The sequence below is a fragment of the Suricata suricatta genome, chromosome 3 (assembly GCF_006229205.1).
Source record: "Suricata suricatta isolate VVHF042 chromosome 3, meerkat_22Aug2017_6uvM2_HiC, whole genome shotgun sequence".
Taxonomy (NCBI): Eukaryota; Metazoa; Chordata; class Mammalia; order Carnivora; family Herpestidae; genus Suricata; species Suricata suricatta.
This window is the reverse complement of record NC_043702.1, coordinates 25623067-25648810: the sequence shown is the minus strand read 5'-3', so window position 1 is coordinate 25648810 and position 25744 is coordinate 25623067. Positions and strand designations below refer to the sequence as shown.

At 38.1% G+C, this 25744-nt stretch overlaps 1 protein-coding gene across 1 annotated transcript in view; it reads left to right on the top strand.

Annotated features, from left to right (window-relative positions):
• UNC80 (unc-80 homolog, NALCN channel complex subunit) overlaps nucleotides 1–25744 on the top strand; it is a 221640-nt gene that overhangs the window by 105710 nt on the left and 90186 nt on the right. Inside the window, exons 25-28 of the mRNA XM_029933277.1 lie at nucleotides 947–1080; nucleotides 6913–7078; nucleotides 14331–14431; nucleotides 19320–19520. Of these exons, the coding sequence (XP_029789137.1) occupies nucleotides 947–1080; nucleotides 6913–7078; nucleotides 14331–14431; nucleotides 19320–19520 (602 nt within the window). The remainder of the gene's footprint in view (nucleotides 1–946; nucleotides 1081–6912; nucleotides 7079–14330; nucleotides 14432–19319; nucleotides 19521–25744) is intronic.

Below are 25744 nucleotides of genomic sequence, written 5' to 3'. Positions count from 1 at the left end.
AAATATTTTAGAATGATATTTAGGAATGTCTATCTATAGTTATGATTGCTTGATCCCTTGATTCAAATAGATAGTTATTTTCTTTCTTTTATTAGAGTCAGAACTTGATATTACTTTGGTCTTTTCTGAATGCTGATAGGTAATCAGTATACTTATGTAGGATTAGTGATGACATGAATCTGAGAACCAATCCTAAGAATTTTAAAAATCTCTATGGTCACCTTGGCCATTATTTGCCTTTACAGCAAAATCCATTATTAGGTCTGTGATGGAGGTAACATCTTACTCATTTGAAGACTGATATTCTTCAGAACAAAGGAGAATATTTGCATACTTCTAGTGTAGCTACACTTCAATATGATAGACCAACTTGTATAAAGTGTGTGATACAGGTGATCAAGTAAGTCTTGTCTACACTGCAGAAACACATCTGGGCTAACCTGGAAGCAACATCACTGCCCTCAAGATAGATGTCTCTCACAGAATAAGCTGGAAGATTTTTGTAGTCCCAAAAGTAGGTCACTGCCTTGTACATAGTCTAAATCTGACTATATTAACAATGCCAAGATCTTCCAAGACTGCTTTCCACTTCTGTTTTTGTTAAAAGACTTTCTAGTTTAGTGGACCGTGTTTTCTTATGCTATGAGTCTTAAGGAAAATCATTTAGTTCTTATTGATTGATATTTTAATTCTAAGGAACTCATTATAGAATTACAAAATGGAGAAAGAGAGATGTATATGGTAATGCATAAACTATGCTAAAAGGAATAGGTGAATTGAACATGTGCAGGTGACATTCTCATATGCAATTTCATTTTGGACATGTATAGGTGACATTCTCATATGCAATTTGATTTTACACATGTGTGGCTTTGTCCATCAAACCGTGCCTCTCTGTGTGTTTCATTGGATTGTTTATTTATGAAGGAACTCTTTCATTCCATAGGTACTGTGAACCCCTCTAAATGTGGCTGCCCCTTTGCCTTGAAGATGGCGGCGTGCCAACTTCTCCTGGAGATTACCACCTTCCTGCGAGAAACCTTTTCTTGCCTGCCCAGACCACGCACAGAGCCTCTGGTGGTAAGTAAAGCATATGTGCTAATCAGGTTACTTGGAGAAGCTAGACATATGGCTAGGTTTCGAGTATCCACAATTTCCTCAAATGACCAATGCCCAAATATATCATATAACTTAAAAATTCAACCAATGGATTTTCATATATAAAAAGAAAATATCATTTTTTCTATTACAAAAAAATAATAACTGAAACTGACCTTGAAATCACTGAAGATAACACTTATAAAGGCAAAAGCCACAAGGTTACATAACTTGTTTTAAAAGACTTATGATTGGTGCAGAGTTTAAGCTATGTAATGCAGGACTGGCTATTTAGCTAACAGGTGTTACATTATCTCTTTTAACTCAAAGTAGAAGGGTGTATTTCAGGAGGTGGAGGAATTGCAGTTGGCAGGTAGCAATTGACAAAAGTAAAAACTTCATGGTGTTGTGAGGATTAAAACAGAAGACATACACAGGCCCTACTTTCTCAATATCCTTTGGTCTCTCTTTTGAGTGACTCTCTAACTTCATTTTGAATCTTTCACAAGCCTTTAACTTCCTTTATCATGCAAACTATTAGGAGTTTTATGACCAGCATTCTCCAGAAACCACTGACAGATTCTTTTTGTCATAAAAAAAATCTAACTGCTCATAAATCCATATAGAAATGCACTTCCAATGAGTTTTCTCATTTAAATTATGAGAAAAAAGATTTATTTCAGTATTTAGCATGTAGCTATCTCTAAACATACACTTTTATTCCTGCACTACTTCTTATGGATCTGGATGGGCAGAAGAAGACTACACACACCACATGCACACACATGCATATTCCCGCACCACTGGGACCTGATTTATTTAGCAGATTATACCAATACTCTGCAAGAGCCAGGAGTCTTCACAGAGTATGTGGATGGACACACGTCAGCCGGTTTTGCTTGGCCCTTAATCCTCTAGTAGGCACCAAGTTTCCAATGGTTCTTTTATTACAAGCACCACCCAGCCAGAACTGAGAAACCAGACAAATTCCTTCCCCCACCCCCACCCCCCAGGACTTAGACTACTCTACCAGAAAAAAATGTTATACAATCCACGTGCTTCTATTTTAGTCAGTTTTATAGTCTACCAGCTCTCCTGCTTTTTTGACCAGACTTGGCATGAACAAGGCCATCCCGCAATCCCTGGGAGAAAACAAAAGGGTCGGTGCTATTACCCCTGAGCACTGCCTCTATCTCTGATTTTCCAATGTCTGGTAGACCTGTTTCCTCACACTCTGAAACAAAAAAAATGGATATTTTCACATTGGAAACATTTATGGGTAAAATGTATGTTTTCAGGAGAAACATACCAGTACTGGACTGTGGAACTACATTATTTGAATGTCAGAAAGGGAAGTTTACTGCCCTGATTTCATTTCCTGCTAACCTGGATCTTTAATTTACTGAATATCACCTCTACTATGATATTGAGACTTCTCTATAGAACCGTATCCAGGCCGGCACATGAGTTTAAGGCCAAGTGGGATGAAATATCTGACCCGTAAGGCCTCTAATAGTGTTACTTTTTCAATGTTCTAGTTATACCGAAGCCTTCACAAAAGCATGGTGGTGCATCTGCTTTTCATTTTCCAAATTATTATGGGTCACCATTTAGACCCATTGTGATTTTTCAAAATAAGAATCTTAAAGTTTGACTCCGTTATTTTTGTTCTCCCTTTAAACTCCACAAAGCTACAGTATAATGCCCCTTATCATTACAACAAGTTTCATTATTAAAAAATCTACCAAATCTATTAAAAATTACTGTACAATCAGCTAGTAGAAAATGGCAAAACAATTAAGCTAAATGATCCTTCGATCATTCAGTCAATGAGAAGAAAGTTTTCCCTGCTACATAGCTCAACAAGGTCTCAGATATCTGTTATTCATTACACTAGGATTTTCATTGTAGGTCTATGTATTACGTTGGGTTGTGATCTCTATAAAATAAATAGGAAGAAGCTTTTTCTCCTGTTTAATCTAAGAATAGTTGATGGTAAACAAAACTCCCCTCAAGTTACATTCCAACCTACTATAAAGAAAACAGTATGATAAAAGTTGTTTTACCAACACAGAAGCTGTAAATGCTTGAAATTGTACTAAACAGGGAGTCTAACAGTGTATGGATAAATACCCTCAAAATGAAATATAAAGTTTTAACAAAACACTTCCTGCAAGGGTTTTTATGGATCTTCAGAATTTTTTTAATTCAGTAACATTTTTAATAAGAGTAAAAAGAAAACACCACTACCCCAACATATGAAATAATGAAAGTATAAGGTAGTAAAATAATCACATAAGAAGCTATGGACATTCTAGAATCTGAGTGTTGAGGATGGTAGAAAAACAGTTCTATTAAGAAAAAAAGTCTTTTCGACAGAAGTTGCTGTAAGAAGACCTTTTCCAAAATGGATGAGATTTTCATGTGAAATATCTGTTTAAAGAAGTCCTAGTTATACCCAAATGTTGAAGAATAAGCAAAAGAACCTAAAGTGCAATAATTAAAAGTTAATTAGTTTACCCACAGTGGTTTCTTGCATAGGGTCAGGGAATCCCAGGGGACCACCCATTGGATTGGTGGGGGCATAGAGGTAAAAGAAAAGACAAAATGACATCAAAGGATGTTAAAAATCGATTAAAAGATATTTTTACCAACTTAACAATTTTTCTCAGATTCCTAGATACAACTTAAATAATATATTTTTTTTCTTAAAGACCTTCTGGTAGCATTTTTTTCTTGTTTCATAAGCCATACTAATAAATAATGTTTTTAAAAGAAAAAATAGCATTGTTACAAGACTTATAATCTAGAATAGTGTAATAGTCAAAATTTTTCTAGATATTAATTTCCAAACAATATTGAGGACAATAAAGAAATTGTTTTTAAGCAGAGCATTTTGTTTATAAAACTGCTGGTCTATTCAAATGTTTACAAATTGAATTAGTGAAACCAATAACCACTGGTGAAGCAACATGAATTACAACAAGTAATTCCCATCCAATGAATAGATGAGTCCACAATAATAAAGTAAAAAGCAGTAAGGAAGTCTCTTGTCTACACTCATTCAATTAAAGAAAGTGACATATTGGATGCTTTTGTGCAAGACCGGGGTAGAGACTGTGCCAAATGTGCTGATGGAATTTAACAAATCAGGTTATGAAAAATATACTGCTGCATTCCAAATGTTCCTAAAGTTAAAAAATCAGAAGCAAAATGCAATTCACATATACCAAGGCTAATTTATGGATATTTATTGAGAGTAAGACTATGAACAAGGTGATGTGATCGTTAAAGGAGAGGGAATGGGGATACAGAGACAATGATATTGAAACAGGAGACCCAACATATAAACAATTATTTCATGATACAAAGTATATGAGTGGCCATGGAAAGGGAGCAGAAGGGCCATGGTTGGCCATAGAAGGGACTGGAAAGACCTTAGAACATTCCTATAAGAAGTCACATTTGAGTGTAGCTTTGAAAATGATATGGTATTTTGAGAAGTGGATAAAAGAAGAAATTGGAAGAGATAACTACTTTTGAGAATCAGAGTTGTTATATTACTTGTCCTAAGTAAAATGTATCTAATTAAGTTTGGCTAACAAACTTGAAAATATATTAGGTTTTCTACTTGTTTTCTAAAAGAGATTTATTTCAAAGAAGCAATTATATTCCTAGAATATTTTTTAACAATGCTAAATACGTTCTATGTGGTCCCTTTATTTTTCTAGATGTGATATAATTTTCTAGGTACCAAAATGTGACTTCTGTTCTTAATCAAAAGGAAAAGAAGAAATAATACATAGAGTCTAAAGTTTCATTTATTAATAACAATTAAAAGCATTAGATTTTAGGGGTGCCTGGGTGGCTCAGTTGGTTAGGCCTCTGACTTCAGCTCAGGTCATGATCTCATGTTCATGGGTTCGAGCCCCGTGTCGGGCTCTGGGCTGACAGCTAGCTCAGAGCCTGGAGCCTGCCTCCAATTCTATCTCTCTCTCTCTGTCTCTCTCCCTCTCATGCTCTGTCTTTCTCTGTATCAAAAATAAACAAAACATTAAAAAATTACCCAATAAATTATTTTTTTAAAAAAAGCATTAGATTTTAATCTTGATGCAAACTAGATTTTTAAAAATTCTTTTGTTTTCCATATCTAGTTGAATCTGAGAACTTACATCATATTGGGGGGGGAAATGCTCTATAGAAATAAAATTAGCATTTTATATAGTTTTCCTTTGTTAACTCCTCCAAGAGTGTTTTACAGTTAACAATTAAATATAAAAGTCTCCACTCACAGAACAGGTCAAATTTTCAACTGGGGGCCTCATTGACCAAACTCCTACCAAATATTTTCCTTCCCCAAGGCTTACTTTAGGATACCGGCTCACTCTGTACATAAGCAGATGGTCATGGAACCCCTCTTATCCTGAGATTCTTCTGGAAGACAGTGAGAAGTATCTCCAATGCCTGATAGTATTTTGGTAGTCTGGCCCTCACATATGAGATTTCTTAAGCCTGAAATGCCTTTTTCCATTTGTTTGCTGAGCCACCTTTAAATTCTCAGGACAAACTTCCAACATCACCTCTTTATTCATTTTCTATTTCTGCAGAAATTTAGCTATTTAAAAAAGGGCAAATATTATATCTTACATTTCTGGAAATCTGAAGTCTGACATGGATCTTGCTGGGCTAGAGACAAGGTGTTAATAAAGCTGAAGTTGGGGCGCCTGGGTGGCTCAGTCGGTTAAGCCACCAACTTCGGCTCAGGTCATGATCTCACTGTTCATGGGTTTGAGGCCCGTGTCAGGCTCTGTGCTGACAGCTAAGAGCCTGGAGCCTGTTTCTGATTCTGTGTCTCCCTCTCTCTCTGGCCCTCCCCTGCCCACACTCTGTGTGTGCCTCTCTCAAAAATAAAAATTAAAAAACATTAAAAGAATAAAAAATAAAATAAAATAAAAAAATAAAGCTGCAGTCTTTTCTGGGACTCTAGAGAAGACTCTTTCCTCTCCTTTTTTCCATTTTCTTGGACAACCACATTGTGTGGCTCATGGTCCCTTTTTCCATCTTCAAAGCCAGTAATTTGACATCTCTCTCACTCTTCTTCCATAGTTATATCCTCTTCTGACCACAGCCTGGAAAAGCTTTCTGCTTTTAAGGATTTGTGTGATTAGGGCAGGCCCACTTGGCTGATACAGGATAATTCCCCATCTCAAGATCTCTACCTAAATCTGCATGCACAAAGTTCCTATTGCAATGTAAGGTAAAATATTTACCTCTTCCAAGGATTAAGGCACAGACATCTTTGGGAGTTCATTATTCTGCCTCCAAGTCTGATTTCTAAGTTCCTACTCAGTCTCTCAGTCTGGGAATTTATCTTATGTTTACCTTCTCAGTCTCTGTCTCAAGAATTTGAGTTTCTATAGGGCAAAAACAATTTCTTGTTTATCCCCCCAGTACATAACACATTCATACTCAGTACACTCAGTGCATAATTATTTGATAAACAGATAAATGCCAAAGATGCAGTCTAAACTGTGGACAAAGAGTTAGAAGATGAGCAAGCTAATTCTAGATTTGAAACAAGGTCTGTGCTTTTTTAAGGTGAGAAAAAGGGGAAAACTATGAGTTAGAGAGTATTTTTTTTAATTCAAGAAACATTTTTTATTGGCCACAATCTGAAATTGGCATTAGATAAAGAAGAATTTGGCTCTGTGCAAATTCAGCAGTGTGCAAGTCACAATGGAGGAGGGTTTGCCACGAGACCAATGCAGTGCTGAGGAGATGCCAGTGTTCATGTACTCCACCCTAACACTGCAGGACCTGGAGAGCTGCAGACTTCGTTTGGATCCCGAGTTGGACCGGCACAGATATGAGAGGAAGATCAGCTTTGCTGGGGTCCTGGATGAAAACGAAGACTCAAAAGATTCCCTCCACAGTAGTAGCCACACCCTCAAATCAGATGCAGGTGCCGAGGAGAAGAAAGGTATGGAAAGCAAGAATTTTTTTCATGTTTCTCATAGGATATTTAACCTGGGGGTCTAAACCACAGAATTGTGCACCCAAAGTCCAAAACTGTTGGCTTCGTACAGTACTGTGTCCACTTAATGAGGTAGGAAACCATGCTAGTCAGCAGCTGGACTCCACAGTCTGAGAAGTTCAGGTTGTACTTCCTCCAGCTCAGCAACTCTCCACATCTCACCGATGCCACTACCGAGTCATCAGATGAACCATTATTTCATGTACCAATAAGGTTGAAACAATACTCCCAATTCATCCCTTATGCAGTACTTTCTTATCATTTATTCAGCTTGTGTTTCATTTTTTTCCATAATATTTTATTGTCAATTGTTTTCCATACAACACCCAGTGCTCTTCCCCTTAAGTGCCCTCCACCATCACCACCACCTCTTTTCCCCCTTGTGTTTCATTCTTAATGAAGCACTTTCAGACTTAATTAGATGTCAATTTTTACTACCGATATATATCATTCTTGTGCAGCCAAAAAAAAAAAAGAGGAAAGAATAAATAAAATAAATGTCTTAAAGTCTTTCTAAACTATCTTCAGTTCCAGGTTCAAATTTCTTAATCACTTTTCAACTCAGAATTGTCAGTATCCATGTTTTCCTACATGATAATGTCCTCTGTGTCACTAGGATATTAGTAATACATCATTTCTTAAATGACTCTGTAAAGTAAAGCTGTTGGCGCTAGGTTCTTGAGCCAACATGCACTTGTACAAAGGCAGCTTACCCTCATACTCAGCACCTGCTTCAAGAATGTTGCCAAACACATCTGATGTATCACTGCACGCACTCCTTCACCCAACTACCATTTGGCTCCTTGGTGTTAAAAGACACTCTGGCACCCATTCTACACATTTTGTTGCTGGTGCTTTAGATGCTCACATGGACCTAAGCAATAACAAATGTGTCACAACTGCTACCTGGCACCAGTGATCTTATGATGGCCTCAATTGTAACACAAATATGCACTTAAAGTGGTAAAATAGAACAACCAGCTGTATGACCAAGTTACTGACCTTCTAAGCCAGTTTTCTGCTCTGTAAAATTAGGTTATTAACACCTACCACATTGTGATATTGAAAGTTTTAAATGAAACAATATAAGCAAAGCATCAACATATACCTGGTACCTAATTGGTATAGAATAAATAATTGTTGTCACTGTCGTGGGTTTTATTAATATCGTAAATGTATAGACTGGAACCCATGCAGAAAATTCTAAATATAAGTTAAAGGTTACCAAGTTTTAAGTTACTTTCAAGGGTTTCTTAAACTGTTAACTTCTCTGATTTTGCTACTTCTTTTTTTTTTTTTTGATTTTGCTATTTCTTAAACTCCACCACCCTTCAGTATTTTTCTAATGAATTTCAGTTAAAACAATATCAGTACATTTGTCAAGAGCCAAACATGATCTTATGCATTTATGTATTTTCTGGTATCCTATAGATAATGACTCAATAAATGTTGGATAACTGAAGGAATGACTGATTCTAGGAAGGAATAGCCCTGGATAGAAAAAAACAGAAAATCTTTAAAATCTTCAAAGGAATGGATATATGCTGGAAAAAAGTTTTAATATTTTATGATCAGATTGTTGTCATGATACTTTAATATGCAAATAATAATTATATTATATTGAATTTATGGTCAACTAAGAATTTACTAGCCAAGTCCTAGCAGTTTCTGAGCATGAAGGAGCATCAAGTCAATATCTTTTTCTACTATTACTTTTTCAGATTGTGAAAACTGCATATGATGAAAAACTTACGTTTTTCAAGTTATCCCAAGGGGATTTTTTTTTTGCCTATTCAAATTTATTATGCTAATTATTACTTAAGGTAGCTGAAATAAATATTTCTAATATGGACATGGTTAAACTTGAACAGAGTAAATTCCACACCATTTAAAAAAATAAAATATCAGATTAATTTTAAGAACATTTTAATTTCATGATTATCATTTGTGTAAATTTCCTTTGATGTTCAAAACTGCAAATGCTTAGTATTTTTTTCTCCTCATAGAATGGCTACGTTAATATATGAATGTTGTTTAAGAAGTGAGCAGAAAACTAAACCTATAAATACAATGAGAACATATTCATAAAACGTCCTTTACTGGTTGGCAAAATCTTGAAGATTCCTAAGTAATCCTAATCCTTTGACAAGTTGAATCCAGATGCTAAAGCCATGGGTACTCTGCTAAATTATACTATTAAAAGTTTATTTAAAATTTTATGCCATCTGTTTTTATAAAAGCTAAAAATGTTGTTCTTGAAGTAAACAACTTGAGGACAATTCAGATTCTACCAGGGAAAACAAATGTGAAATAATCCTCAAACTATAATGTCTGCCTAAAATCTCCAAGCAAAGTCTGTCATGTCATTTTACCCGCATTCCAAATACAAATGAAGACTGGTATTCCAAAATACAGACACCATGACGTGTCAAATTATTCAACAATCTTCTATTGAGCGCCTGGTGTAGGCCAGGCACTATTCCAGGTTCCCAGAATACAGCAATCAACAGGAAAAGTGTCCCACGTGTATTTTAGTTTATATTAGCTAATAGTTACATAATAGTGAATGACATCAAATACTAGACTTTCAAGTAAAGATAAATGGTATGAAGAAAAACAAATGAAGATCAGAAAATTGGAATGGGAGGGAGTGTAGTCAGAGAAGGACCCAGAGAAGGATTCAGTCAAGCAAAGTGCTGAGGCAGGAGTCTTCTGAGCAGACACAACAGTGAGAGCTAGGCTCTAATGCAGGAATGAACGTGGAACATTTGAAGAAGGGCAAAAAAGACCAACATGGTTGCAACAGAAAGAGTTGAAGTAGAAGACTAGAAAGATTCGAAGACGGGCAGGAAATAGGGTTACATAAATAGGCAAAGGGCATATAAATTGGATATGTAGATATGGTTATAAATTTAATTCTGTGTAGTTGTGTCTGAGTGTTGTTGACAGGTTTTGACTAGAAAAATGATATGATATGTGTAGTTGTGACTTACATATTTAAAAGATGAGTCAAGCTGTGGGAGGGGATGTAAGCCAGAGCAGGGATGCCATTACCGTAGTCCAGGGAGTAGGTAATGCGGCTTTCAAATTCCTAGGAAATTTTGAAGTGTGAAGCTAGCAGGACTTGCTAGTGGATTTAATGTGAGATGAGAGAAAAGGGAAAAAGATGTTTTATCCAGTTTAGATGGATTTGTTTCCCTTTCCCACTAATTCATGTTCTCATGGACATAAAGGCTAAGATTCACTACTGTACAAGCTCAATCAAAGGTTTTCACGTACAGAATCAAATTTGAATTCTAACTGCTGTGTCCTTTGTAAATAACCCATGCCATAATTCTGAGTGCTAATTTTTCACTGCTGCGGGATCTATCCAATTATCTTTGGTAGTATAGAATAGGCTCTCAAAATTGAATTTCTTCTTGGGTTACTTTCCCAAATTTGTACAGTTAAAGGTATCATGAAATCACAGAATGCAAGACAGTGTCTCTATTAAGAAGAAGAAGAAGAAAAGAAGAAGAAGAAGAAGAAAAAGAAGAAGAAGAAGAAGAAGAAGAAGAAGAGAAAAACCTGTTTTCTACTTCCCAATCTACCTTGATATGAAATTGTATTAGTAGTCATTAAAAGTGACAATAGTATTCTATTTCAGATATATATCAGGTGGGTCATTAAAGCCTCGATTAGGCCTAAAAATAATATTGAAAAATGCAGTGGATGAATTTTGAGCTATAATTAAGAAGGAGCATTATAGTCTATAATCTTTGTGGAATTTATCCAACTGCACAGCAAAAGCTACTATCCAGATGTAAAATTCTAACCAGATGTGTTCAGGGCACTCCACGAAGCCTTTGCCAGCTCAGTGGTGATGGTTTTAATCTTTCTCAGGCACAAGATTAACTCAGAGATTAAAAACTGCACATTATTCAACAGAAATTCTCCTAGGCTCCTTTTTTGGCATTGAAAGTATACATTTAATTACCATTTTTGTAGAGCTATACAAACTCGATCATGTCACATACTCTCTGTGAGTGAGAACCCAAGACTAAAATGCAATCTTTCTGATTGGAACTTTAAAAAATATTAATACCTATGCCTTAAAAAATTCATAAGAAATCTTCTTAAAAATGAAGGCCTTTTCCTGATAATGACTAAGCTTTGAAAACTTTCTATATCCTGCCCTTTTAAAATCAATGTGTGGCAACACCAGATCTCCAAGAGAAAAGGAAGTAGGAGTGTATATGAGTATGGGAAATGAAGATGCTTTTGCTAAAATATCTATATATATTTATATAGGTCTCAAGTTTAAATGTGTTTCTTTTACCCTTTTATTTTCTTCACTGATGACTGTTTTTTCCAGAACACTAAAGATGAATGATGCATGTTCTTCTTGGTACATATAGACTGTAAGGTTGGCTCAGGGTGTTGCAGCTTTTGGACTCACATCCCACCCAGCCTTTTGACTGAAAGAAGGATGCTATGACATCATTAGGTGCATTGAAAATGGAACTATTTCACACTCATGTTCACCCAAAGTACACCAGTGAAAACAGATCCTTTAGTGCCTCGGCTGAGGAGCTGAGCGAACCCACTGCTCGCTGTTGGAGAGAGAAGCGCCTCTTGTTTTTATTTCTTAATGAGGTATTCCAAAATGAAGGGGTTTACATGAAGGGGTTTGCATAACTCACATAACTCTGCAAGTCCCATTTCAAAAGAAAAACAAAAACAAATGGTTTGTGGTTCTATTGAATCAAGGAATGATGTTCTGTAAATGTCCTAACAGTCCTAGATACAGCTGCTACAAGGGCATCCTCATGCTTGTGAACCCTGGGCCAGAAAGACAGCAGGTTGTTTCCAGCACTGATGAGCTATGTGCCCAAGAAAGGAGCTGCACCAGCCCTTCCTGGTGGATGCAGTATCCTGGCCGCCTCACAGAGCTGCCTGACCGGGTGGGGGCTTGGGAGGAGCCCCTTGTGCAGACACGCTGCTCGTCCTGGCCCACAGAGAGGACGCTGATCAGGGACAAGCTGGGGAGAGCTTGGATCTAACACTGGCTGGGGAAAACTAAGGAGGAAAAAGCCCTATTTTATTCTTTTAATACAGTTCCCAGCAGGAAGATCAGGATAGGAGGTTCCTGCCTGCTCCAGATTAAAGGAACCCGCAGTTTCCAGGTGAAGAAGGGGGGTTCCTTGTCCAGCATTCGCCGAGTCGGCAGCTTAAAGAGCAGCAAGTTATCACGGCAGGACTCAGAGTCCGAGGCTCAGGAGCTGCAGCTGTCCCAGAGCAGGGACACTGTCACTGACCTAGGTAACATAGAGGAGTGGGGTGCGCAGGGACGTGGGGGGTAGGAAGACAGGGCCCAAATCCTGAAACAGCTGAAGCCCGTTTCCTTACACATCAGGAGCTGGAGAGCAGAGCCACAGGCTAGACCACTCATTCAGTCTGAAAACCATGCCACCCTTTAGAGCCGGGCTGCTCCAACCTTAACGTGCACACAGGTCACCTGCAAGGGGTGTGAACATGCAGATCCAAATTCAGCAGGTCTGGGGGTAGGAAGTTTTCTGGTGCTGCTAATGCTGCTGGTTCAGGAACCACAGTCTGAGTAGTGAGAATATAGAGTATACGTTAGGGAAAGGAAGCACTTTAATGGCAGGACAGATTTTTGAAATCCAGATGTTCACACTTTCCCTTCTTCTGATCAAGACCTTGAAAGCAAAATGTAGAAGTTCCTCTGGGGGCAGCTAGCTCAAGGTCTTCTGTATGTTAAAGTGTCTATTTCACAGTAAAAACAGCAAAAATATCAGAGAAGAAAGGTTGAAGATTGTCTAGATCTGACAGGGAGTGACCTTCACTAAGTCAGTTAGCACCTCAGGGATTTGTTTTCTCCAACTGTACAGTGGGAAAAATTCTATTTCCTCCTTGCCTACTCCGAGGAGATACGTTAAAGATAGATTAAAGGATGATTGTAAGGTATGAGCATAAGCTCTGTGTACAATGAAAGCACCAGAGGTGAAGTTGGTCACCAAAGAGACTCTTAAACCTCAAAATGTGCTAGTCCAATCAGCCTGATGATCATCTTACTAACAAAAAGGGTAAGCAGATAGGACTCACCAGCTGCCTGGAATTCAGTTATCACATAAAAGTTAAAGTACATTTCCTTTGCCAGTCGGCCCCCCATGAGAAGCAAAATATAAAGCTCTCGTTTCTAGGCAAGTTGTTTCAGAAGTCAGTCAGGATATGTGGATAAATTGTCGATCAAGTCTACTGAAATAGAAGCTGAATGTATCTAATTAAAGGGAGTCTAAAATAGGAATTGCTTCTACACCTACCCACCCTCACCTTTGAAAATAGCTAATTTATGCATTAGTTAAGATTCAACTTATTTTTTAAAGGAGACAATAGAGAAAAAAATCCCTGTGACTTCTTTTGTTACAGGTCTGAGGTTGTAAGAATGTCATCAATTAGTTTTGGGGGGGAAACATTTCAATTAATTATTTGAATTCATTGACTTAGCCTGACCAGCTAGATCAAAATAGGCAGCCTACAGGCATGGTTTCATCCTAGAAATGACCCAGAAAAGCTTTTAGATTTGAGGGCAAAGCTTTCTTGGGTGGTATCTTATATAGTGAATTCCATATTTTTCCACAGAGAATAATTTAGACCAAAATATTATCCATGATTGACCACAATGGCTTACAAATCCCCTTAGTTTTTTGAGGCACCGTCCATTTTTGGAATAGCTCTGACAGCAAAGCCAGGTGGTACCAAGAGCAGTGACTCTAGACATTGTCACGGCAGCTGAGGAGAGAGCATACCATACGGCCACTGCAGGTTGCTTGGTGTCCCTCCATAACTACACCTGCAAGGTCTGGGCAGTCTGGAATGGATTTGGGCACACTTAACCAATAGCTTGCTCATCTTGCCAGTTCAAGGACTTGACTCTGTTTCTTCCCTGCTTCCATGTCTCAAAATGGAAGCCACCATTACAGAGGTCATAAATGTCTTTGCAATTGCCTGTTCAGCTGGTGGTGAAGGGGACAGCTCCTATTAACGTTCTACCACTAAAGTCAAGGCTATGCCCTGTTAACCCACTGGGCCATGGTAGTCTGCCCTAGGATTCAAAAGCATGGACAGCTCTACCATACCAATGTGCTCTCCATGGAGACTGAACAATATAACCTTTCATGGCATTTTTCTTTTGAAGAAGGGAGTCCTTGGAGTGCAAGTGAGCCCAGCATTGAGCCAGAGGGTATGAGCACTGCTGGCACAGAGGAAAATTACCACAGGAGCATGTCATGGCTTCACGTAAGTAGGAATCTCAGAGACCTGAGATCAATATCTTTTGGCACCAAGAAAGATCTATGGAGTGAGGACAAAAGATTCTATTAAAACTATCGATCTAATTTAGTTTCCAAGAAAAACCATAGGAACTTCTGAATCTCACTAGGATTGGTATTTTTGTTGGATTTTGTTCCATTTTAAGCTTAAATAAAGCAAAGGTTCTTTGTTATGGCTGGCTCGTAGGTCAACATAAGTTGGGGGAACCCCTGAGGGACTAGGCCAGGTTGGTGATTAAGATCCCTGAGTACCACAAGCAAGGTATCACCATTAGTTTGATATAGTCACTACAAATGCTGAGAGCAAGGTCAGGGTATCAGTCTGTGTCTGTATAGATCTAACTGTAAACTAGGACATGGAGATTCTTAGATGACAAAGGTCACACTCCAAAGGTTTCTTCAGAGGTGATGGGGGGGTGGGATTTCAAGAAAGCACTGGGCATAGATTAGAGAGTTCAAGGTTTGAGCTGGCCAGGAGAAAGAATGAGAAAGGTAAGGAAGCATAACATCAAATCCACAGTGGCAGAATACTGCCTGCACTGCCATTGATCTTATATGGACTGTACCATCTCCTCTCATTTTAATCTGACTTTCTGGTAGAGCCAGATAAGGGCTGGCTGGTACATGATGCTCCTCAGAGTTTACAGTGCTGTGCCATCACAAATGGCTGATCCCCAGAAATGTTTGGAAGTGATCCCCAGAACCTAATTTTCAAGACTCTGAGGCAGCTGTTTTTAAAGTAAACTCTTTAGTGAGGTCCAACATACATATTGAAAGGCATAGAAAAACCTACATGTACAACTCAGTAAATTTTCACAAAGTGACAATCTGTGTAACCACCAGGAGGTCAAGCACATTGTCCCACTCTAGAAGCTCTAAATATGACCTCTATCAGTCACTAGCCTCCCCTAATAATAACCACCATGCTAACTTCTGTCACTGTAGATTAGTTCTGTCTGTTTTTGAAATGCATATAATTGGCATTACGTGTCATGTACCCTGTCGTGTTATGGTTTGTTTGATTCATATAAAGGTAAATCCTGCAACTTTGCTCTTCCTCAAGATGGCTTGTTCTATTCTTGGATATAGTTATTTCCATTTAAAATCACCTATTAATTTCTATTAAAAAGGTTTCAAAACAGCCTTATATTGAATACAAATATCATTAAAAATTGAGGAATTGAAATATTTACTCAGTGAATCTTATATAAAGTGATCTATCCCTCAATTTATGTCCCACCTCTTAAATTTCCTTCAGTAATGTTTTTAGTTTTCTGTAAAGTATTTGTGTTAGACCAGTTTTATTTCTTCTTTAAGTAGAAACTTAGTTCTAAACATTACTTTGTGGGAGGGTTTTTAATTACAATTCAAGTTATGTAATATGATTAAGACTTTTACGATTTTTGATTTCTTCTTGTAGCAGTTTGGACACATTTATTTTTTTCCACTAGGAATTTGTTAATTTAATATAAATATTTACCTTTATTAGCAAGTTGTTTATAATATTTTCTTAATATCCTTTTAAATTATATAGTATCTATAATGGTGTACCTTTATTGTTTCTAATGTTGGTAGGTTATACCTTTTCTTTCTTTCTTTTTTTTCTTTCTTTCCTTCCTTCCTTCCTTCCTTTCTCCCTTCCTTCCTTCCTTCCCTCCCTCCTTCCTATCTTTTCTTTCTTTCTCTCTCTCTTTCTCTCTCTTTCTTCCTTGCTCTCTCTCGCTCTCTCTTTCCTTTTTTGCATAAGTCTTGCCAGAAATATGTCAGTTCTATTAACCAGAAAGTCAGGTTTTGTCTTTGTCATTTGAGGAATATTTGAGCTGTATTTCCTTAATTTCTCCTATTACTTTTATTATTTCCTTCTACTTTTTTTCAGGTTAACATGTTTCCTTTCCTTGGCTCCTTGATATAGATACTTAGATAATTGATCTCCAACCACTTCACTAAATAGTCATTTAAAACTGTAAATGTTCCCTAGGAACAGGTTTAGCCTTATCATCCAAGATTTGATATACCATATGTTCATTATTCAGTTAAAATATTTTTAAATTTTCATTTGAATCATACACACTTCAGGTCCATGACTGATAACGCCAATATGTGAGTCTATTGGTCTGTTCCTTAATATGCCTAGTGATTTCATTGACTACCAGTTATGGTGGGTGAAAAATTATAGAAGCACAGTGATGGATATATGCCATTATACATCTGTCAAAACCCACAGGGTGTACAACACCAAGAATGAAACTTAATGTAAACTAAGCACTTTGGATATTAGTGATGTGTCAGTGTAGATTCATTGATTATAATAAACATCCATGCTGCTGCGAGACATTGATCATGAAGTCCACTCTGCATGTGAAGAGGCAGGAAGTGTTTGGGAACTCTCTGTACATTCTGCTCGATTTTGCTGTGAACCTAAAACTGCTCTAAAATAAAGTTTGTTAATTTAAAAAAAACCTATAGAATTATGGAGATTCCAGTGATGCTATCTCTCTCCAGGGAGGACTCACCCTATACTTAGCAAAGATCACTTAAATCCTATCAAAGACTAAGCTGACCTGACTTGTAGTCCCCCTCACTTCACCCCCTAACACATACCTCCTAGTATCAAGTATTTCATTGTGAGTCTGGCATGTGTCCTATAACTAACTCCAGTCTTGATGGGTCAGAAATTCCAATTTTGTTTCACGATTACAGTTAAACTGTTAAAATCTCCATACTGCTTGTATGCTCATTCTTGCTTGGCTTCTTAGTTACTTAATCAACAAATGCCTAGAAGGAAAATAGTCACCCAGCACCAAGTCCACCTTCTCTACAGGATCTTGTCCACTAAATTCTTCTTCCCTTTGGCAATTCTGAAGTCTAATTTTTACCTACCAGTTCTCATGAAATTGCCTAAAGCTTTGCCTGGCTTCTTGGCCACTTATGCCTGAAGGAGAAATGTGGCATGTGCTCACATTGTGCTTTCCTCAGTAAATGCTCTTTCCACATCTTGCCTTTCTGGTCCTAACTGCCTCACTGTGTTGAATCCAGTCTTATGCATTCAAATATGTATATACATATGTATTAATATATATGTGTGTTTGTTAAGCAACACACATTTATTAGCTTACAGTTTCTATGGACAAGGACCCTGGTACAGTTTAGCTGGGTCCTCTGCTTCAGACTCTTTCAAAAGATTGTAATCAAAGTACTGGCCAAGAGTGGGGTTTTATCTGAAGGATCTTATCTCAGTGAACTGGGTCTTATCCCAGTGAACTGGAAAAAGTGTGCTTCCAAGCCGACATGATTGTTGGTAGAATTTTAGTTACTAAAGGACTGTTGGATTGAGGACCTCCATTCCTAGCTGACTGTTGGCCAGAGACCACCCTCATGCCTTGCATATGAACCTTTCCAACATGGTAACTTGCTTTCTCAAAGCCAGTAAAGGAGAGTCTGGTAAAAAGAGACAACTCACTATCTTATGTAATCTAATCACAGAATAACATCTGATTCTCTTTGCTACATTCTGTTGGTTAGAAGCAAGTCACTAGGCCAGCCCATATTCAACAAGAGGAGGTTTCACAAAGGCAGTAATCCCAGAAAGTGGGATCATTGAGAACTCCCTTAGAAATATATCTACCAAAAGATATCCCTCAGCATAATTTTCAGACTACAGATTTCTAGGTTCCTCCTAGAAATTCTGTACTAAATCAGAATCTCCTGAACAAAAATCCAGTGATATGTTCATTTGTGTGTTTGTTTATTTGGTTTTCGTTGCTGTTGTTTGACTTTCTTGGTACTTCTCCTTAACAGCCAGATTCGAGAATAACAAGGGAAACCTTACCGTTCTTACATGTGCCCTACTTCATACCAGTATAAACAGGAATATCAGAAATATTAAGTGAATCTTGAGAGAGCTATGGATATTCTGTTCAGGCAGCACCTGTTTCTTTTTTTACTTTGAGAAATGTGAGATATTGTTATTTGAGTTTGAGTAAGCAGGGTCTCTCATTCCTGAGGAAATGTGTGGCAGCCCTATCTAGTATGTTTGATTGGCCTTGTGCAAATAGATTTGCTTAATGTTCTCCATTCAATATGGCACATGGTCTCTCACAGGTTAGGTGTTGGGGTGGGGACTGGTTTTATGAAGGATGGAAGCATTCGGTAGTTTACTCTATGCATATATGACTCGCCTTGTGCACATAGGAAGGCTATTGTCTTTTTAGAAGAGCAACTTAAGAGGTTACAAACTCAGAGGCCTTTGTTTCTTATCTTAAAATAACCATATTCTTCAAAACAACGGAGTTCTTTTCTGGAACCCTACTTGAGTAGTCTAGGTGATGTGAAGATTTAAGCCAGCTCAAGCCATAAAAGCAAAATAGCCCCAAAATTATAATTTGTAAGAGAAAAAAGAAGCTCTATAGTCAGGTTCAGGCTCAGTTGAAGATTATAGGCCAAGGTGGAAGATGCAGAAGTGCTTTCAATTCCACACCGGCGAGCTGGGGTTGAAGACATCCCACAGCTGCCAGAGGCCAGCCGAATCCTTTGGCACAAAATTTCCCTCTAGTTTATGCTCTTTTACCTGGTTCCTTCCACAACATAAGAGCTGAAAAACTAATATGTTTTAAGTTTAGAATCTTCATTTGAAAATATTTGGAAATAATACACTCCACAATAATTGGCTTAAGTTTTTCAAGGTCACTTAACCTTTTAATGTCCCCAAAAGACCTTTCTATCAAGTGAGAATGGAGAAAGCAAAGAAGTCAAGTACATAAAGACCTGCAACTCTTTGCTTTCTGGTGGGAACTGGTGAATCACTGTGGTTTCAACCCTGACTGCCTGGTTGAGTCCCAGTGACGTCTGTGTTCCAGGTCATGATCTTGCTGTGCAATCAGCAAAGCTTCATCTGCACCCACGTTGACTACTGCCACCCTCACTGCTACCTGCACCACAGCCGCTCCTGTGCCCGGCTGGTCAGGGCCATCAAGCTGCTCTATGGAGACACCGTAGACTCTCTCCGGGAGAGCCACAACATCGGCAATGTGGCTCTGCGGGGCAAGAAGCAGAAAGAGGTGAGTGAATGGTCACCTGATACTATGCCTATTATAGGAACATGATGTCCTGCCATCTTTTCTCTGGAAATACAAATGTCAGGTCACTGCAGTTGTATAAGCCAGCTTACAGACCTGTGTGATTTTCAGCAAAGACAGATGAGCAAAGAAAGTCAAGTGCTTTGTCTTCATGTCTATGAGCAAACATGGAACTTTTCGGGGTTTGTTTTATTTCTGTGAATAAATATGAGATAGTATGGGTGGTGGTGATGGGTACATTACGGTGATAGAATAATGACCCCCAAAGATGTCTGCATTCTAACTTCTAGAACCCATGAATAAGTTTCCTTTTGTAGCAAAAGGGATTTTGCTAATATGAATAAATTAAGAATCTTTTAATGGGAGAAATTATCCTAAATTACCTAGGTGAGCTCATTGTCATCATAAGGGTCTTTTTTTTTAATGTTTTATTTATTTTTGAGAAGGGGGCAGAGTATGAGCAGGGAGGGGCAGAGAGAGTGAGGGAAACACAGAATCCAAATCAGGCTCCAGGCTCTGAGCTGTCAGCACAGAGCCTGATGCAGAGCTCCAACTCATGAACCGCGAGATAGTGATCTGAGCCGAAGCCAGACGCTCAACCGACTGAGCCACCTACGTGCCCCCCTAAGGTCTTTATAAGTGAAAAAAGGAGGTAAGAGAGTCAGAGTCAGAAAAGGTGTGACAACAGAAGCAGAGGTCAGTGATGCAGGGCCATGAGGCACAGAACGGGGCAGCCTCTAGAAGCCAGAAAACACAAAGAAATGGATGATTCCCTAGAGCCTCCAGAAGGAACACAGCCCTGCCCATCCATTTTAGATCTGACCTCAAGAACCATAAGATAATACATATTTGTTGTTTTTCACCAGGAAGTTTATAGTGATTTATTACAGCAGTAATAGGAAACTGATAGTTATGTATTAAGAAATAACTAATAAATGGCCCAACCATTCACAAATAAATCATTGAGTAATCTAGAGCAAATCAGATGACAGGAAGTTCCTTTAAGAAACTATTACATTTTCTAAGCATTCAGCTGCACTTTTCGGACTAGTACAGTGAGCAGCTGAGCTGGCCGAAGATGAAGACAGTAACCAGGGCTGCCGTGCTCCTGCCAGGGAGGCCCGAGTCACCCACCTGCCCCTGAATGGGTGTGACGGCCAAGATGCCCAACTGAGCGCCCTTGACTACCCCTGCAGCTTCCCCTCACAAGTGGTTTCACAAAGAGATTTTGGTATAATACCTATCCATCTCAGTGAGCATTCATTGTGCACTTGCTGTTGGCACAATATGAGACCAGATATTCTGGAAGAAATAAAAAATAAATAGGTAGGAGCAGAGGATCTTTCTACTAAGGAGTTTGCAAGCCAGATCTGGTGGGGTGAGGGATGATAATAAAACATAAATCAAACAACTAGAGAATATGAGCAATAATTAAAAAATTCATAGTTGGGTCATGCATGCAGCAATTTGTAATGCTTTAGCACTTGCAGAGGAAGTTTTTAAATTATTTTACAGTTCACTGAAGAAATTTGGGGTAATGGAAAACATCCTAAAGAAAAAAAATCTGTATTTCATGCATCTCATAAGTGTGCTCTTTGCCCTCTGGGATATGATCTTTTGGTATGTTTTTCGAAACATATATGTGAGGCTCTGTTGCTGGTATATATAACTGACAGAGTACTTTTAGATTCTTATAAATCTTGTGTAGGAGATACTCTTCTCCCCATTTTACAGATGAAAACATTGAGGCTCAGAAGGATGGGCTTGTCAAAGTTCACATATATAACATATTCAGCTACATTTTAATTTAGAAATATGGAATATCAAATCCAGAGCTTTTTTGACTAGATTAGACTCTATTGTATTTCATGGTGTTCAAACTACATGTATTCTGAGGGAAGATCATGTGGCACTGTTAATGATATCATAAAAAGAAAAATATATACATATATATTTGTGTCTATATGTATGTACATAGATACAAATATGTATTTTTACTTAGGTAAGTTCTTCATATAAAAACTCCCTTAGTTTTAGGAGAAAACCATGTATGTTGGAAGTTGCAAAAATATACTAATGTAAGTCAATGCTCATTATTTACCATACACACTCTGAGATTTCTTACTGCTCCAACTATACCATTATCTGTAATCCATATGTGACCAAACCTAAATATCCTTCAAGATCCAGTTCAAATCCCATGTCGTCCTTGAAACCATTTATGATGTTCCTAGTGGTAACCACAGGGCATACTATGGTGGATGATTAATATTTTCATCCCCTCCTTTCTCTAAATTACAATAGCATTTTACGTGTGCTTTTCTCATTTTTCATTCAATTATTCATTAATTCATCCATTTGTATTTTCAACAAATTTTTTTTTCCATAATATTTTATTGTCAAATTGTTTTCCATACAACACCCAGTGCTCTTCCCCTCACATACTGGGTCCATTCCATGTCCTGGGTATAATAATGTGCAAAAGCAATATGGCCCCTGTCTTCATATGATACACACAGCCTAGTTGGAAAGACAGACATTAATCAAATAAGTGTCTCAAATTGATATAAAATTGCAACAGCAATAAGTGCAGGGGCAAAGAAACACACTATGCTGAGACAGCGTATGAAAAAGACTTCGAACTTGCTGAGTGAAATAAGACAGCCTCTCCAACAGAGTAACAAGTGAACTTTGACTGAAAGATGCATGGATGTTAAATGGAATTTTCCAACCTGAGAGAAGAGGGGAAAGGAAAGACTGTGACTGGAACACAGGGGACTTTTGTGCATGCAGCACAGGCAGAGAGAGACCAGACAACATGGGGCTGCCCAGGCCCTGGGAAGGATGTTAGTCTTTATCTCATGAGTAGTGGCGAGCCCTGAGAGTTTTAAGATCACTCTGCCTGGGGTGCCTGGGTGGTTCAGTCAGATAGGCATCTGACTCTTGGTTTTCGCTCAGGTAATGATCTCATGGTTCGTGGGTTCAAGCCCCACGTTGGGCTCAGCACTGAAGACTGCTTGGCATCCTCTCTCCCTCTCTCTCTCTCTGCCTCTCCCCCATTTGCTCTGTCTTTCTCTCAAAATAAATTTTAAAAAGTAAAAAAAAAACGATCATTCTGCCTACACATGGGGCTCTTTATATCCCTATTTCTCCCCTGCCATCTAATTATGAACTTCTGGAAAATTGGCAGTCTTACACACTTTGTATTTTATGTGATACCTACCAGATCGAGTTCCTCTCCTACAGCAGAGAGAAAACAAATATAGAATGGCTGAGTGGGCTATCTAGTTCATGAGTGCCTCTGCCTCGGGCCCAACAAGGACACTGGCCTGAAGCAGAAGAGTCTTAACCAACCTTAGGCGATGCTTACATTTTGGAAAGAGAAGGAGAATGTAAAGCAAGAGTTAAGGGTCCTCTAATCTTAACATATTTAAATTAGTCATGCAGGTGAAGAGCCGGAAAAAAATGTATTGAGTCTGCTGTGATAAACATTTTATTTTCAAAATGCCAACCTCCTGTGCAAGCTCGTTTTTGTTCTCTCCTGGTGTTTCCATTTCCTGTGCTGAATCTGTCACGTTATCAAACAATGCCCACGTTTCTAGGGCCGGGATGGAAACAGAGTAGTCAATAAATCAAGAACAAAAGCAGTGACTCTGATTAAAATTGAGCCTTATGAGCAACTGATATTTCATTCCTGTTTCCTTTTGAATTGGTTTTTAGGGCAGAATATATTAGTGGGGCAGCTAGTACATTTTGTAACCCATGTAAGTAACTCTGATCAATCTGCTAATCTACATTTTAATGCTCAGAAATTCACTGTACATCCTGCTAGTCTATTTTAGTGCACTTCCAAGCTTAGGTTTTTATAAACTATATATATGTAATATATGTATAGTTTATAAACTATAGATATATTATATATGAATTATATATATGAATTCTTATATATATATATATGAATTCTTTGATTTTTCTACATATATATATTTTTTGTCCAATGCTATGTTTTTAACAGAGTAAATGTTCAGTTAGTGCTTGCTGATGAAAAAAGGAGTAGATAAAACAAAAAATTTATTTTTCTTTCAGCCAGAAAAGAGAGGGGTATAAAAGGAGATACGTGCCCAAAAAAGGAAGGGCACAGTGTCAGTAAATTCTGCAAAGCCAATGCAGGTGTGACAAAAGACCAAATGATTTCCTGCAAGACTAATATTTTCCCAAAGCTTTGGGAAACACTATTATGAGACCAAGAGAAGCCCTAGGTCTTGACTTCATTTGCTAGAATGTCTCCCTTTTCATACTCACATGTCAAAGATGTGTGAGGCACAACGGTCTAGATAACCTTTAAAACGGAAATCATCAGACTTCTCTTGGCATGAAATATGTTTCTTGGAAGATCTCTTTCTCAGATCTCAGTAGACTGACTCCAATTTTCCTCAGTTTTAAATACCTGGTTATTTCCACAGTATATCCTCATTCATGGCATTTGTGCGTACTGTGATTTTTCACTTGTTTCCTTGTGTAGTATCTGTCCCTCCTAGTGAGATGAGCTCTCATGAAGGCAAGCACTAAGGGAGTTTTGCTCCTAGCATATCTCCAAAAGTTAGCCCAGTTCCCGGCATATGGTTAACCCTTAATAAACAGTCTTAAATTATTAAATGAATAAGTAATTTTTTTAAGTAATTAAGTATTATGCTTCTCTGATCAATAATCTTTTATTGGAAGAATCCCACTGAAACTTCTTCAAATAATTAGAGTTTCCGCAAAGGACACAGCAGAATCTCATGAAACTAGGGACAGACCAGGAAACAGTTGAGACTCAGAAGAATGAGAACCAAAGCTGCTGTCCCTATTAGGGCACAGAGTGTCTCATCCTGCTTCGTTCTGTATCTCCCTCTCCTCATTCATCTCTGTCCCCTGACCCGGTCCTCATGTTTATCTTGTGGTAACCTGAAAATATCCACGTTGCTTTAGCATTTCTCAGCCCCAGCAACCATCACCACACTAATCAGACTCTGTGCCCCTTAATTCCCTATGACAGGAATTTGGTGGGCTCAACTCCCTTTTGTGGTCCAAACATCACAAGGAATAAATCTCTGGCCAGTCAAAGGACTGGTTTTGCATTGCAAAGTTAATCAGTAGATGTCAGAATGAGGAGAGAAGTCCCAGAGCCAAGTATGGTGTGTCCAAGACACACATAGAGAAGAAAATGACAGTGGTCCAAGGTCTATACCATGCTACAGCAAACATGCCCCAGGATCCCTGATGTCTCCTGGGCTGTATAATCACCTCCCGTTGACCATAGGTCCCTTCTGTAGATTGAGTCAACAATAAATGCCATCCTCTATTAGTGATAAATTCTGGGTTTCTTTACAGCTCCCATTTGATGTGTAATTCCAACCACAGTGCAACTCAAAGTCCAGTGAAATTTCTTACTCTTCCGTGAAACACTAACAACCAACAGATGCCTTCAGAAATAGAAAAGCCACTGTTGATAACCTTGTCAATCTGAGTTAGGGGTCATACAAGTAGAGGGACTTTAGGACTTTCACATGGTGCACCCAAGTGCCCATCACACAAGTACCCATCTTTGATACCTACATTTCAAACCTCAGCAAGTCACGTGGGAAGAGTGCCTAGCCTATTACCCTAGTGTGAAAGCCCTTCTCATTCCTTTCCCTTTCCTCTAAAACAAACATTCTAACTATGATGAGTCACAAGAACACACCATACTTCCAAGGGAAGCATGCCAGAATATTAAATATTTGATATCTGAGAAGCTTGCCATATACCTTCTATCCCTAATAAATAGGATTAACAGAATCCTACATTTCCCAGAGTGTCAGAGGCAAACATGAATGTTCACCCTTTTTCTTCTAAGCTGGTATCTGCCTGATTAAAGGACACATAATTTAATCAATAAGAACGTTCAAAAGTAACCGTGAAAAAGACAAAATGTCCACCCAAAGGAGAAAGAGATGAACTATTAATAATATTTGAAAAACATATTTTAAAATAATTGTAATACTCTGGGGAAATAGTCATTATAAGATCCTAATAAAATGAAATGTTTAAACTTGTATGTCACATACATAACATCCTCACCAGTGTGTTAAGATACACAGAGTGACAAAAAAAAAAAAAAAAAAGGAACAAAATAAGGGGCATCAATGAGTTAGGGATCATAGACTTTTTTTTTCTTCTCCAGC